This window comes from Sphaerodactylus townsendi, linkage group LG16 (genome assembly GCF_021028975.2).
Source record: "Sphaerodactylus townsendi isolate TG3544 linkage group LG16, MPM_Stown_v2.3, whole genome shotgun sequence".
NCBI classification, from domain to species: domain Eukaryota; kingdom Metazoa; phylum Chordata; class Lepidosauria; order Squamata; family Sphaerodactylidae; genus Sphaerodactylus; species Sphaerodactylus townsendi.
Genome location: NC_059440.1, coordinates 23,817,836 through 23,834,352, shown reverse-complemented (window position 1 = coordinate 23,834,352; position 16,517 = coordinate 23,817,836). Strand labels below are relative to the sequence as shown.

At 46.2% G+C, this 16,517-nt stretch overlaps 1 protein-coding gene across 1 annotated transcript; it reads left to right on the top strand.

Annotated features, from left to right (window-relative positions):
* Positions 1–5,597: 5,597 nt before the first annotated feature.
* On the top strand, positions 5,598–7,025 carry LOC125445708 (kelch-like protein diablo). Its single transcript, XM_048518957.1, is given in 1 exon segment — positions 5,598–7,025. A coding segment is annotated over 1 exon segment (1,428 nt).
* Positions 7,026–16,517: the final 9,492 nt, after the last annotated feature.

Here is a 16,517-nt window from a genome sequence, read left to right as displayed (position 1 = left end):
ACAGGGAGGGACTTCAATGGGATAAAACACTATATTTATGTCACTGGTGTGTTAGTGAATTGAGCGTACTTATGGAATTGAGTTTTATTTGCCTTGTTTTCTATGTGGTTACCGTTCATTGTTAAGAAAAAAACTTTTTGTTCCGTCTGGCTTCTGTAAACTATTGAATGTTATCTTCTTGGGGTTTTTTTTCTCAATTTCCTGGAAGGGTGGGGTTAGGAAAGGAGATTATTAATAATTTTTCTGCCAGTTGGCAATGTATGTTTTGTGCAAACCGTGTGCCGATATTTCTTTCCTCGAATGTGCAGTGTTTGATTTGGGATTTTATTACTACTGCCTTTAAGGAAGAAAGTTATGGTACACATTGGAAACTGAAGATTTAATTATTTGCCGTTTCTTGGCTTTATGGTAATTTAAACACCCTGTTTATCTGCCAGGGTGTTTGTTTGTCCCTCTTGTATGATTTGTAAACATATATATACCAGTGAGCTGCAGATGAGGATTATTAGTTCTGTCTCTGCTCCCTCACTTGTCCTGCACCACTGAGTTGCCAGCCTCCAGGTGGGCCCTGGAGATCTAGAATTATAACTGCTCTCAAGACTACAGAGATCAGCTCCCCTGGAGAGTGGATTGTATAGCATAATAGTCCCCACAAACTCCCTCCCTTCCCCAAATTCCAGCACCCCAAATCTCCAGGAATTTTCCATCCCACCATTAGCAACCCTTGCCACTTGCAATAAATTTAGAAGAAACCAAATAATCTGGAAAGTCTCTCATGGTTTCCTTACTTCCTTTTCCCTAAGCAAAGTCCAACCTGTAAACTGAGAAACTGGCACTTTCTGCCAGCCAATAGGCGGCTTTCTGGATGCGCACGGGTGGGAAGTACAGGTGATGTCACAATAGCTGCATCTCAGAGTGGCCTGAAAGGACTCCTCTGCATGCAAATCCAAACCAGATGCTCACTCAGCCAGGGGCCCCAGAAATGGTATGGGGTGGCTTGAAAGGCAGTTGATGCCAGCGGTGGAACAGTGCATGATATTCGCAAACCTCTTCAGCCACGGTCCTGCTGGTCTTCTTCTAAGGTGAATCATCATGAACCCATAGGGGCCCACAGAGACTTGGAGTCCTGTTTATTGTTGTAAACTTCTCCACTTACCTGAGGAATGTTATAGAATCCCTATGATCCCTTTTCATATTATGTAAAAAAATGGAGAAGTCTTATAAAGAGTGAAAGGGTTGCATTATAAGTTGCATCCATACACTGCTGGATATTGCACAGTTGTTCTGTTGACATGGAGCCAGTCACAGTTCTTTCAGAACTCTCTCAGCCCACAGAGATGCAGCTATGGCAAACCACCTCTGAATGTCTCTTTCCTTGAAAACCCTTCAGGGTTGCCATAAATTAGCAGTGACTTGAGAAGAAACAGAAGAAGAAGAGTTTGGATTTACACTCTCCCTTTGCCTCCTGTAAGGAGATTCAAATCAGCTTACAAGCTCCTTTCCTCTCCCCACCACAAACACCTTGTGAAGTAGATGGGGCTGTGAGAGTTCTTAGAGAACTGTGACTTGCCCAAGGTCACCTTGAAGGTTTCATGTATACAGAGATAGAAATCTGGTTCATCAGATAAGCATCTGCCACTCAAGTGGAGGCGTGGGGTATCAAACCCAGTTCTCTAGATTAGAGTCCACTGCTCTTAACCAATACACCACGCTGGTATATACATAGACATACACACACTGACCGGACATTCACAACTAGATTGCCTTTTCCATTCATAGTCTGCCGGGCTATATTTTGGGTTTCCCAACAGGGCTAGTGATAACTCCCACAACTGTTTCAGCCAAGAAACTCCAGGGCTTGCCTGTTTAAGAGGATCTTGGGCAGACCAGGGGGATGACGCCAAGAACTGTATTTCCTATAGCTGACTCTTCACATCAGTGTCAAGTAACAACCATTTGAGTGGCGATAAAATCTACAGTAAAATCATTGAAGGAGAAAAACGACATTCGCTATTCCACAGGAATAAAATCCAAATTCAAATAAAACAGCAAACAAAAACAAAAACATGAACCACTTAAAGCCTGGGAGGAATGAAACCAAGTTTCAGCAGTGCCTCAGCTTCACAGAGAAGAAAACGTGGCATGGAAATGATTAAAAGTATTCCACCGACCAGGGGCCATCCCCAAGGAAGCAGAAATGCAACAATACTGACATGGAGACACTCTGAGGCCCATTCCGCACATGCAAAATAATGCACTTTCAATTCACTTCCACAATTGTTTGCAAGTGGATTTTGCTATTCCGCACAGTAAAATCCAGCTGCAAAGTGACTTGAAAGTGGATTGAAGGTGCATTATTCTGCATGTGCAGAAGTGGTTTCAGTTCCTTCATACTGTTGTGGCAATAGCAGCTTTAATTTCTCTCCCCTTCTTTTTTCTGGCAGTCTTTAACAGTCAATCCTCTCACAGTCAATGGTGCCCCCTTCTCCACGTGCCATGAGATCCACTCATAAGAATGAGCAGCCAGAAACACTCAAGCCAAGACCTCTTGGCCTGAAACAAGGTAATAAATACAAGAGGTGGGAAATAGTATATGGTAATTTACGTGGCTCTACCAAAACACTATACTCCTGTGGCTTTAAATATTAAATGTGCACAAATCCAGTGTAAAGTGCTATTTAATAAAGTCCTACTGTTAAAGTTGTGCTATAATAAACAGATAAATACATAATACAGGCATGAAATGTACATAAGACTCTAACACAAACCCATAAATATATTATAAAGATCCTAAAACCTCAGAAAACAAGTCTTATTCAAAGTCCTCCACTCAAAGTCCCCCAGTCGTCTCCTGTAGAGTTGACAACCAATACCAGATCCTCAACAGGCAGACTGAAGTTGCCAAATGAGGTGTGGATCACTTGGCAACAGTTCTCAGAGTCTCATATAAATATTAGCCACCCAATGGGATGTCCAAGTCCCAATGGCTCAGCTTCAAAGCACAACAAAAATTAATTCAAGAAATGGAGGCTCTGAAGTTATTGATTCATATGTGAAAGCTGCCACAAAACTTTATGAGCTTCCAAGCTAAGCATCTTCCTTTGATGGAGATGGCTTTTTCCAGATATAGGCTTCCTGCAGTCCTAAAGGTGCTGGACTTCTCGAAGTTCCTCTTTCTCCAATAAGGTGGGGAAAACCGATGATAGGTTCTTTGCTTTGGGGATGAGATGTTTTGGGGAGGAAGCAAGTGCTGTCCTCAACACTAAGCCTGGTGGGAAAGCTCTGTCTTATAGGCTATGCTGCTTGTGGAATGTTGGACTCTGGGGCCACTCTAACAAACATCTGGCATCTGTCTTTTCTGAACCCGCTCCCATGTCCCAGGCCTAGCAGGGATGTACCAGGAAGAACTACTCTGCGATGTCACCCTCATTGTCGATGGACAGACATTTCCCTGCCACAGGTGGGTCTCAGTTTGGGGATGAATCCCAGGCCTGCAGAACTACTTGGTGAGTTCTTGATCTATAGACCCTGCCACATTCCTTGGTTTGCTTCATTCCTCAGAGGAGACCCTAGCTGTGGGGGGACACGGTAGATCGGTTAATGCAATCTTGGCCCAGGTTATCCCAAAAGAAAGAAATTTTCTCCCACCTTTTCTCCAAGAACCTCAGGGCAAGGTGCACAGGCTTGGATCCACCCTGATTTTTTCCCTTTCCCTTCCAATTATTTCCTAAATTATTCCTGAGGTTTTCCCCCTCCCCATCTAGCAGCAGCAGCATTGGATATTCAATGATCAACTCTCACCTAATTGCTCCAGTTGAATGCAGAATATTCGACTGTCAGTTTCGTTCAGCGCGAAATTTTCGGCTTCCCTATTCATGGGCACTACTTAGCTTCCCATTGTGGTGGAAAGAGCATCTTCCAGTTATTTGGTTTTCATTCAGTCTCAGCAGTCCATGACTTGTATTCCCTTTTCTACGCAGAGCTCTCCTGGCAGCCATCAGCTCATATTTTCGGGACATTTTCATTAGAGCTCAGCCTGACGTAAAAGAGATCCTGTTGACAAATGTGACCCCCTCAACTGTCCAAACTATTCTGAAATATATCTACACAGAGGAGATAACTCTCACACCTGAGCAGGCCCCGGACATCTTTACAGGAGCCAGCCAGATGCAGATTGTTCCACTACAGGATATCTGCTGTAGGTAAGACATTGGTCTGAAACTCAGCTGGATTGGTGCATGCTACCTTCAAGAAATGTTGCCAAGGGATGGAGCAGGAATCTGTTGTCTTGTGTTGGAGGTAGTGGTGATTTTGCATGGAACATAGTTGCTCTCTTTTCACTTAGTTTCTCTATTACATTGAATAACCTGGCTTAATCCAAACTCATTGGAGCTTGGGAAACTAAGCAAGGGCAGCTATGGACAGTACTTGAATGGGAGACCACCAAGGAAAACTGGGCTGCTATGCAGAGAAAGGCAATGGCAAACCACCTGAGCTCTTCTTTGCCTGGAATGTGTTGGTATTGGGGGTCCCTATGAGTTGGTTGCATTTTGATAGAGTCCTCCTCTTCCTCCTCCTCCTCCTCCTCCTCTTCTTCTACTACTACTACTACTACTTCTACTACTGCTACACAAACTCAGCCCTCTATTTGCATTTTTACAACATTATCTATTCCTGACACTACATTTTCCTCTACACATTGTATAACTTGGTTCATTATTATTTGTGTGCCAAGAAGTCTTCTTTCTATCCTTTCCATTCATTTTATCCTCTCCGTACATTTGCATGTGTGCATTGGTAAAACAATGCAAGAAAAACAATCTTGCTGTGCATGAATACACAGTTATATCAAGATTCATTTTGTGCAGTGTTTTACCTTTGCACTGGTATAATATTGCTCGAACACAATCATAATGCATCATATAAAGATTGCTCTTGTTCAGTGTTTTATCCTTGCACACGTACAAGTTGATAACATGGAAAGGGGAATGAGAACGAAAAGAAACAGACAGAAATTAAAGATGCAGCTACTCATGCATTCTCCAGTTCTGGAATTAATCTTCCAAAAAGTTCCTCGTTAAATTGGAAGTGTGATTTTGGAATAAAGGAAAAGAAATGTGGAAAATATGTTCATCGCTGCTGATGGAAATCATACCTTAGACATTTCTACCTGTTCTCATTACATAATTTATTTGCAAAAACAGAGTGGCTTGTCTCTGAATGAAGAAAGCTACAATTTTCAGGAGTTTGTGGAAATCACCTGATTATATTGTCAAAGGCTTTCACAGCTGGAATCACTGGGGTGTTGTGGGTTTTCCGGGCTGTATGGCCGTGTTCCAGGAACATTTTCTCCAGATGTTTCACCTGCATCTGTGGCTGGCATGTTCAGATCCTCTGAACATGCCAGCCACAGATGCAGGCGAAATGTCAGGAGAAAATGCTCCTGGAACACGGCCATACAGCTCGGAAACCCCACAACACCCCAATCACCTAATTGTTGAGGTGAGATTCCATCGGCCATGTTGATTCTTATGGGAGACCAATTCATTTTTGTTTATTCTCTCTCCCCTTCCAGGTTCCTCAGAACAAACCTTTCTATGCAGAACTGCTTTGCAATCGATGCTTTGGCCCACAGGCACAAAAGCCAGCCTTTGCTTCGTGCTGTAGTGAAGTTCCTCACCCACAACTTTGAGAAGGTCTTCGAACAGCAGGCCTTCCTTCAGTTGGACCTCGGCACACCCTCGCGGGCCCCTTTGATATCTTCCGGTAATTCGGCCACGGGCGCCTGAGCTGATGTCCACTAAGTTGCGCGGGCGCCAGTGAGCTATCAACCCAGCAAGCGCAGCCTTCACCTTGGAGAGCTGATACGCCATGTCCGGTTTCCCCTCTTCAGCACCGAGGAACAGGTGGGACTCTGCAAGGAACTGGAGAAGTGGGGGGATCTCAAGCTTGAATGGAAGAATCTGGACAGCCAGGAGAGATTGCGAGAAGCGGGAGGGCTACGACAGGGCATGTGCAAGCCACACATTGTGTGTGTGGACACCCAGATGCGGGAGCACCAAAGGGGGGGACGTGAGGATGCCTTCATGGCCTGCTATGAACCCCAGGCTGAAAAATGGGAGAAGCTCCCTGGTTTGCAATCTTTGACACACGCTTGCTGTACAGCGGGTGATGACAAGATCTACATTTCCGGAGGGGTGTGCAGAAATTCTTATTCTTCAGCTCTATATGAGTTTGATCCCTTCAAATGCCAGTGGGCGGAGCTCCCATCCATGGCCACACCCCGGTGTGTGCATGGTTTCCTGTTCTACAACCAGAGGCTCTTTGCTGTGGGAGGCTGGTGCAAATTCCAGAGCTTTCTCAACTCAGCGGAGAGCTTCGATCTTGAAATGAAGACGTGGGCTGAGATGTCCCAACTCCCCTTTGCTCTGAGCCACCCTGCTTCCTGTGTGTTCCGGAAAAAACTGTATTTCCTGGGTGGAGCCACAGGCATCCTGTTGAATTGGGTCTTTCATCGAGGGCTTCTGATTTATGATGCTAACTCCAATGCCTGGACTCAGGTGCCTCTTTCTACCGGCTTCTTTGCTGCCGGGGCTGTCGCTGTGGACCACGGCATCTATGTCATTGGGGGATTCAGTGAGAAGAAACTTCGGAACTCAGATGAAGGCGGTCCACTACAAGACAACCGTCAAAGCAGCCGCAAGTGTTTCTTCGTCAACAAGGTGGGCCAAGTGAGTTACAACGTGAGACTCCCGAAACTCCCTCGAGGAATAGCCAACGCGGGGGTGGTTTGCTGTGACAATCGGATTTACGTCTTGGGCGGGGAAGATTTAAGACAGCGCTACAAAACCATTTATCACTGGGAACCTGGTGAAAACCGTTGGCATCCATGTGCCAAAGAGATCCCCATCTCCCGCGAAGGTATCAGCCGGTTTGGGTGCGCCATCTTGATGAGACCCAAACCACACATCCTTAAGCTTTTCCAAAAACCCTCTTGTGCTGTTGTGGCTGCAGTCTGCAAGTAGCTTCTTTTTCCTGACAATCCTGCATGAACTTTTGAGTACGGGAGGGAAACAAGCCAGGCAAGAGCATGCAAATAAATCATAGTGAAATCATGGTGGATCGCCGTTGACTTGCTATCAACATGGCCTTGCTAGGCATGACTGTGTTAGGATTTGCAGAGCTAAATGAAGTTAATATTTTAACTGCAGCTGTGGAATGCGTCATTTCTCACCAGTCAGTAACAAGCCTTTATTGGCATAAAGTAAACATACAAAATAAGCATACAAAATTTGCCCATTATTGCTCACAATTATAGACACTGGAACTAAAATATACACATGGTCCTTCTGTAACTATAGGACATTCCTTCAGCTAAGTTGACTCACTTAAATGTCATCGGATACTGACAGAAGCTAGAAAAATTACTGCTGGCTATATGTGGTCATAATACATAGACATTGATTGGTATTCATCTAGACTTACGTCTATTATCGTTAGCAGAAATTTTGCTACATTCTCGCACACTGTGGGATCCATGTTGTTCAAAAGCATAGGTATCTTAAGAGCATCGGTTAGATTGTTATACAGAAATGGGATAAGTGCAGATTGCGACATTCTGATTTTTGCAAACCTTACACAATGAAAGTTTCTCACCAGTCATATGCAGGGGGTGCCAAAGCGGGTAACATATAGATGTTATTTGTGTAAGTTGATGTTTGGTAACCTGGATTTGGGTAACACATATGAATTGGTTCCAGTTTAACCATCATGACATCCCTCCAAGAATGGAAAATAGTAGAAAAGAAGAGTTTGGGATTTATACCCCATCATACCAGGTATCCTCTTAGGCCTCTTCCGCGCAGTACTGAGAGCGGGTTGCAGGGGGGATAAAGTAACCCACTCTCCTGCTGTCCCGTTTGCATGCCTCTGTGCAGGCAGTGAACGGAGCCTGCGAAAGCAATGCAGGCTGCCATCGTGCCTTTACACAGAGGTGTAATTGTGTGCCTGCAAGGGCATCGGTGTACCCTTGCTGAAGATGGGGGAAAGCAAGGACCGGAGAGGCGGAAGGGGACGCAGCACTGAAGGTTGCTGGTCCAAGGCCCTTGGGGGTCAACTGGAAGCTCTGAGGATCAGCAACTGCCTCGGATGCGACACCTCTTTTTCTGCCCTCTTTTCACCTGCTGCCTATCATCCTGATTGCCACAAGTGAGGTCACAACTCCAACTCCCTCTCTGCCTGTGACACAACTTCCTGTTATGTGCCTGCATGCTGGAAAGGTCCCAAGTCTGAAGAAGGTGAAGACCACACTGCCTTAGGCAGACCGCAAAAATCTCCCCATTTCTGACTTTTTCAGCATGTGCCCCAAAGGGCACATAATAATGGTCCAGTGTTAGATTTTAAGGAACTGTTTTTGTTTGCTTTTTGGGTTCTGCTTCCTCCTTCTGATACTCAAAATAGAAAGGGGGCTGCTGTGAGAACTATTTGGCTGAAAAACAGCACCGGGAAGAAAGAAAGCAAGCCAGGAGAAGTACAATTGCGGAGGAATCAGGGAACAGCTCAACAACAACAGACATTGGGATTTCCAGTTTCGGTGGCCTAGGTCTAGGAAGACAAATTGTATGGCAACCTCACCCTGAAAATGCAGAGTGGGATGGGATGGCAGGAATCTGTGACTGGACCTCCCACCCAATTGGACCTCCCACCCAATATAGCTGCAAATGCTGTTTCAAAGGAAGCTGGCTGTGGCTAGGGATCGCGAAATAGGGATTCTGAGCTGTTTTCCCTCTATGCTGTTTTCCCTGGTTTTTTTAAAAAAATGGCTACCTTGCTTTGCTTGAGAGCCAGCGTGGTGTAGTGGTTAAGAGCAGGTGCGCTCTAATCTGTAGAACCGGGTTTGATCCCCTGCTCTGCCACTTCTGACCAATGTACCTGGTGGCACAGGGAAGAAGAATCCATATCTGGTCTCCTTTCCAGTTTGAATCTTATGGTATCTCAGAGGCTCTCTGAAACTGTTAGAGGCAGCTGGAAGTGATCCAGAACTCCTTGATTTATTTTTGGTCTGCCTCTCCATCTCCTAGTCCTGCCATGATTTATTTAGTCCAAAGACTTCATTCCCTGCCTTTTGTCACTGTTCTGTTCTGGTTAAGCCCTGCTGAAGGGTTTGGAAGTGGGAACAAAGACCAGGAGAAAGGCTCCTGCCAATCCTGGAGAGTCCCGTTCACCTGCCTGCCAGACTTCTGTTCAGGTGAGTCCACTCTGCCATCTTGTGGTGAGACTGAAGAAGGCACTCCACAGATTGCTCAAGAAAAGTAGCAGAATGCAGGAAGTCGGAGAAAGTGTATGCCAAAGGAATCAGGGATTGAGCAGAGACTTTCCTTTCAGCCAGCAAGAGCCAGTGTGGTGCAGTGGTTAAGAGCAATGGACTCTAATCTGGGAGAGCCGGGTTTGATTACCTACTCTTCCACATGAGTGGCAGACTCTAAACTAGTGAATTGGGTTTGATTCTCCGCTCCTCCCTATGAAGCCTGCTGGGTGACCTTGGAGTAGGCCCAGTTCTCTCCAAACTCTCTCAACCCTTGACCATTCTCTGTTTGTATGCCCTAAATATGATAAGATACGCATGAAATATATGAATTCTATTTTCTTGCAATGTTCTCAGCGGCATGAGTGTTATAAGATACCCAATCTCCTGAACAGCTCTGATGTACTCTTTTATGAAACTGTTGCAAATTTTATACTGGAAATTAGTAATTTTAACTGTATTTCTTAACCTTGTTTTGTTTTAAAATTTTGTCCTGTTTTATATGCCAATAAAGGCTGGTGTTGTAACTCTCTCAACCCCACGTACCTCACAAAGTGTCTGTTGAGGGGAGAGGACAGGAAGGCTTTTGTAAGCCACATTGAGACTCCTTAGTTGAGAAAAGCGGGGTGTAAAAACCAAATTTCTCCTCCTCCTCCTCGTTCCTCTGCCTAGTAAATATTACAGTGTGGCATTACCCCATGGATCAGTAATGACCCAGTGCTTGCACAGGGGACTGTATTTTTTAATATCCTATTTAAAGATTATTCTGTACTTCATGTCATAGCAGTGCCAGGATATTTTTTTCCTAACCACACATTTGCCTGAAAACAAGCTCTTATGCTCCAAACACACGCTGCAAATTATAAATCGAAAGCCCTGACCCATGTCAGATAAGATCAGGTTCCATGGGGAGTAGCAGCCACACTAGCAAAGAGGAAATTCACGGAAACACTGCAACTGAGCGGTTCCCTTCTGCCTGAGATACTCCATGGATTTTTTTGAGCTGATCTTTACAAGCTTGCCTTTCCAACTTTTTAAAAAATGTGGGTTTTGACAGATTTTTCTAAACGGACTCCTCTTTGTGGGAACTGAAGATGAAGGGAAGTAACAGTAATTTTCCTTCCCGTGACTTTAGCAAATGGGGAAATGCATGTGCAACTCTGGGTGAAATATTGAATAAAATGTCACTTCTTAAGATGAGCCAAGAAGCCTTTGATCAAGCCCAGATCAATGGCCAAACACGTCCTGTGAACAGAATCTAAATTCCTTTAACAGCGGCAACTGCCATTTTTCCTTTGGCTCAAGAAGCCAGAATTAAACTTGGCTTTCAGAACATGAAAAGTTGAAGTGCAATTTCCTAATTTTCTTTTCAGGTTGGACAACTAATAATTCCATCCTCAGAAGCTGCCATTTCCTCTAGCATAAGCATAAACATTTTATTGTCATTGTGCACGCACAACAAAATTTACAGCAGCATTCCTCGATGCACACAATTTCAGACTCATACCCCATCCTCACTTTCCCCTTCCTCCACCCCTCCCTACACAGCCCCAAACACATCAACACGAAGCCGCGGAGTTTAGCATAGGCTCATTCCGCACACGCAGAATAATGCACTTTCAAACTGCTTTCAGTGCTCTTTGAAGCTATGTGGAATAGCAAAATCCACTTGCAAACAGTTGTGAAAGTGGTTTGAAAACGCATTATTTTGCATGTGTGGAAGCGGCCATAGCCACAGCTCTAGAGTAGAAGCTGTCTCTAAGCCTCTTTGTCCTAGTTTTGATAGACCTGTATCGTCTGCCGGATGGTAACAGTTCAAAAAGAGAGTGTGCTGGATGAGACGGGTCTCTCAGAATATTTTGGGCTTTCTTTAGGCTTCGGGAATTATAGAGTTCTTCCAAGGAGGGGAGAGGGCAGCCGATAATCCTCTGTGCAGTAGTGATCACCCAGTAGCTGATGGGAATAATCTTGACATCAGCTGCAACTCTGAGAGAATACCTGGCCACGTCGGGAAGTTGGTCACCCTAAGTGGACAGCGTGTGCTGTCAACTTTAAAAAGCACTTTGAATTTTCCTGTATTGTAAAAAACGACCCACCATTTAATAATTACACTGACTATTTTTGCTCCGCTTTTGCTAAATTGTGTTAACGCAATTGTTCCTCATTGCTTGGCGATGACATGGTCCCAAGCCAATTGGTGCCTGCGACATTGCAGGACTGTGTTCGACACATGTAACAAATGTGAGTGGGTGGAAATCTCTGCAGCCTGAGTCCTGGGAAAATAGAATTCTCTTGCAACAGAATGGAGAGATGTCTTCAGTGGATCCTGCGCACGTGTATTGCACAGTCAACGGTGGGCATACTTTTTTAGTGTCATTTCCTTCCCACTCTCCTCTTGGGCAAACTCCATTTGCGGAAGCAGATTTGGAGAAGCATGCCGGGGCAAACACTTATCCTGCAAATGTGGAAGTCGAAAGAGAATGGCTCCCAGCAGCTTTTGAATAAACAGCTAATGGCCTGTCATACTTTATGGCTTGGCTGTGTTGTTATTTCTAGCGTTTTTCAAACTGCAAATGACCTGTGGTACATTTGAAAATGCAGGTATCCCTTCCACGTCATGACTTCCCCATCATGGTTTGGATATATTGTGGGTTGGCTTAAGAAATGAAATGGGAATTTTGAGGGAAGTTTAGGGAAGACGCGGATGACACACAATGGCTAGCAGATGACACAGAAAAGATTTGGAAACTCAGAAGTGCATAAAATAGTGTTGCATAATATCAACATATTTTGTCTTTTAATACTGAAATATATAGCAAAAGTATATCGTATATATCAGTGGTGGTGAACCTATGGCACGGGTGCCAGAGGTGGCACTCAGAGCCCTCTCTATGGGCACGCGCAAACAGAGTGCCCCCCCCCCCCATCTAGGCTGGCCTGGGCTGCTAAGCTCGATTATTAGCATTAAACCTAAGACCCAGTTTTGGGGAAGCAGTGTAGGTAACCCTGTTAAGCACTGTTAAACCCCACTGATTTTCATGCGAAGAACTAAAGCGCAATCCTTTACCTGGGAGTAAGCTCGGTTGCTGGCAATGGGGCTTGCTTCTGAGAAAACCCTCCTAGGGTCGCGATTCACCCATTGGAAGAGTTGCACGGTTGCTTCAGAGCAAAGCCACCGACTACCACCAAGCCTACTCCTAAGTAACGCATGCCTCGGAGACCACCGTATTTTTCTAAACTAAAACCTCTGTATTCAGGTTAAATTGCCGTGTTGGCACTTTGCGATAAATAAGTGGGTTTTGGGTTGCAATTTGGGCACTTGGTCTCGAAAAGGTTCGCCATCAATGGTATATATAGTATATACCAGTGGTGGCGAACCTATGGCACGGGTGCCAGAGGTGGCACTTAGAGCCCTCTCTGTGGGCACTCGCGCACAGAGTTCATCATGTGGGAGGGGGTGGAAAATCACCCCACACACGCATCTAGGCTGGACTGGGCATGGTCCTTTACCTGGGAGTAAGCTCAGTTGCTGGCAATGGGGCTTGCTTCTGAGTAAACCCTCCTAGGATCGTGATTCACCCATTTGAATCATTGCACGGTTGTTTCACTAAGCTTACTCCCGAGTAACGCGTGCCTCAGAGCCAACCGTTTTTTTCTAAACTAAAACCTCAGTATTCAGGTTAAATTGCCATGTTGGCACTTTGCGATAAATAAGTGGGTTTTGGGTTGCAATTTGGGCACTCGGTCTCGAAAAGGTTCACCATCACTGGTATATACTATAGTATGTAGTAAAAGTATATAGTAAAAGTATAGTATTTTTTAAAGTTCAAAGAGAAGAAAAAGAAAAATTCTTCTGTGGTACGAAGGGAGGGTCAAAATTTTTTACACGGATTTCCAGATTGTCAGGGATACTGCGTCCCTAACTCCCGCCATGTGGAAGGGATATCTGTAATGCAAAAAAAGTCTGTTTGTTCTGGATGAAGGTGACATGGGCTGGCTCTCTTCTTTCAGGACTGAAGTGTTACGGTTAGCATGTTAGATGGCTATCTGGGAAGCCTGCTTCCAAACCTCCTGCGGTGACAGGAAACTCCACTGGATGACTACAGGCCAATCATATTCTCTTGGCTGCACCTAGGAGCAGCAGTGGCGTAGTGGTTAAGAGCAGGACAGGTGCACTCTAAATCTGGAGAACCGGGTTTGATTGCCCGCTCTGCCACTTGAGCTGTGGAGGCTTATCTGGGAAACCAGATTAGCTTGTGCACTCCAACACATGCCAGCTGGGTGACCTTGGGCTAGTCACAGTTCTTCGGAGCTCTCTCAGCTCCACCCACTTCACAGGTGTTTGTTGTGGGGGGGAGGAAGGGAAAGGAGGTTGTGAGCCCCTATGAGTCTCCTTACAGGAGAGAAAGGGGAGGGGTATAAATACAAACTCTTCTTCTTCTCACAGGGTTGTTGTGGGAATAAAACAGAGGGAAAACCAGTCACTCTATTGGATGTCTTCCTCTCTCAGAGAGCTAGTAAAGAAGGGAGACATTTTTAATCCTTTTTCTCCGTAACAGGTCCTTGCAGTTGTCACGGTTTTGATTTTGCAAACTCAAGGCAGGGTGTATATAATTTAAATGAATCCAGAATCCCAGGGCAGGCCATTGCTCCATGGAGCTCAGCAGTCCCTACTCTGATGTGCAGCGGGTACTCAGACAGAGACCGGCTTTCCCAAAGACCTGCTCCTTCGGCGTCTTTAAGAGGGCTGAACCAGCTCCTTCTTGCCACTAGTCTTGCTAGATTCAGCGTGTGATTTTTCTTGCCTTTCTTCATGCAGAATTGCAAAATCCTTCCTGGCAGTGTGGGAACTAGTTCTTTTTGCCATTCACCGGGGCCGGGCTCAATTTTCAGCGGTAGGGAAATTCAAAGGGAAAGGGTGAAGGGAAAAAGAGAAGAAGGAGAAAAGAAGACAGGGGGTGCAAATACTGGGTCTAATGTTTGCAAAAATGCACAGTGCCCAGGCATAATGGGAGCTTCAGACTGCACGTCCTTGATATCTTTACTTGGGCTCAGAAAGGGGAGGGGAACAGTTCTAAAAAAAAACTCCCTTTCCTCTCTAACCCCTTCCGCACATGCAGAATAATGCACTTTCAATCCACTTTCACTGCACTTTGCAGCTGGATTTCACTGTGTGGAATTGCAAAATCCACTTGCAACAATTGTGAAAGGGGATTGAAAGTGCATTATTCTGCATGTGCGGAAGGGGCCTCTAAGCAGCTCGGTTGTGTTCCAAGGAAATGAAACAAGCTGACTTGAGCTGCTCTAGAGGGGAAATTGTCATATTTGTAAACCTCCCTGCCCAGGATAACGCAGTCTGACCTTGTCAAATCTCAGAAGCAGGGTTGGACCTGGTTAATGTTTGGGTGGGAGACTGCCAAACAAGGGCCCCTTCCGCACACGCAGAATAATGCACTTTCGATCCACTTTCACAATTGCTCGCGAGTGGATTTTGCAATTCCGCACAGTGAAATCCAGCTCCAAAGTGCAGTGAAAGTGGATTGAAAGTACATTATTCTGCATGTTAAGTACAGAGACGGGCAATGGCGAACCAATTCTGTCTTTCACCTTGAAAAGGTGTTGCTCTAAGTTGGCTGTTGACAAGACAGCAAAATCCCCCGCTGTCACAAGGCAGCCACAGGTTCCTGGAAGTTTTGCAATTTATTTTCTCCCCGGGGGTGCTTTATTTTTAGCAGAATGTAGACGCTGGGGTTGCAATTCTTGGGAGAGGAGAATAAGAGGGACATTTAGCCCGTGTGGTGTAGTGGTTAAGAGCAGTTGGATTCTAATCTGGAGAACTGGGGTTCCTCCACCTAAGTGGCTGAGGTTTATCTGGTGAACCGGGTGTGTTTCTGCACTCCTTCATTCCTACTGGGTAACCTTGGGTGTTAGTCATGGTTTTCTTAGAACTCTCTCAGCCCCACCTACCTCACCAGGTGTCTGTTGTGGGGAGAGGAAGGGGAAGGAGTTTGTAAACGGTCTTGAGTTTCCTTACAGGAGAGAAAGGTGGGGTGTAAATCCAAACTCCTCCTCCTTCTCCCCTTTTCCTGCCACTCCTGGTCGAAATCACCACCCCAGTTCCAGAAGTGCTCTTTTCATCCATGCCGGGCAGGGTATGGTATGGCTACAACATCAGTTCTGGGGGCAAAAGCGTTCTGGTTTAGAGTTCTCCATTAGGGTCCTTGGCAGACCGATGGACGGACAGCTGGGGATAGGCTGTTATAGGATTGCCAACCTCCAGGTGGGGACTGGAGTCCTCCAGACAGAAGGGTACATGTAAGTCCCGCGCCAGCCGTGACCCAGCCCCATGATCTGCCCAGCGGCAAGCCCTCTGCCCATGCTCAGAGTCAAGTTAGGCTCGCCCAGCCCCGCAGGCGGAGCGCTGGCGGATCCGAACAGGGACTCCAAGTGCCGTCCCCTTCCTTTGCCTGAGACCGCCCCTTGTGTCTCTGCTTGAGCCCGGAGGCTGCAGCTTTCGTTTTCTGGCCCGGACGGCGAGATGGCAGGGAGGCTGGGTTCGGCGCTGCTCTGGCTGCCGCTACTGCTGCTGGCGCAGGTGGGTGAGCGAGCGCCGCCGGTCAGGGAAGCCGCCGAAGGGCGACAGGGACACTCCCAGCGGCTGTTCCCCGCGGGACCCGGATTGACGGAGAATCCCTACATGAACAGACCCTCCTCGGGGCGACTGGCCCCTTCCCCTTTCCTTGTAGAGGCGGATGGGTTGAAATCAGTAAAGGGGGCTCGAGTTTTGAGTGGTGTGACTCGGGCTCAAGTTTGGGGACGATTTGGATGGGTGTGAACCGGGTCAGAGCAAGTGGCATGGGAGGGTAGAAATGCCAGGTGTCTCTACCTTAGGGGCGGACGTGATAAATGTTGTCCAAGGCTTTCAGAACCAGAATTAACAGGCTACTGTGGGTTTTCCAAGCTATGGGGCCGTGGTCTCGTAGTTTTTGCTCCTAAGGTTTCGCCCGCACCTGTGGTTGGCATCTTCGGAGGCATGTCACGGTTAGATGTGCGTGCCACAGAGAGACACATCTCAACAGGAGAGGATGGGGTAGGAGTACAATTGCCAGATGCAGGCTGGGAAACTCTGGGGCTGGCAGGGACCTCAGTGGGGTCCAATCTCCAATGCCATAGGCTGATTCTGCATGGGCCAAAAACAGCAGTGTGAAAATGG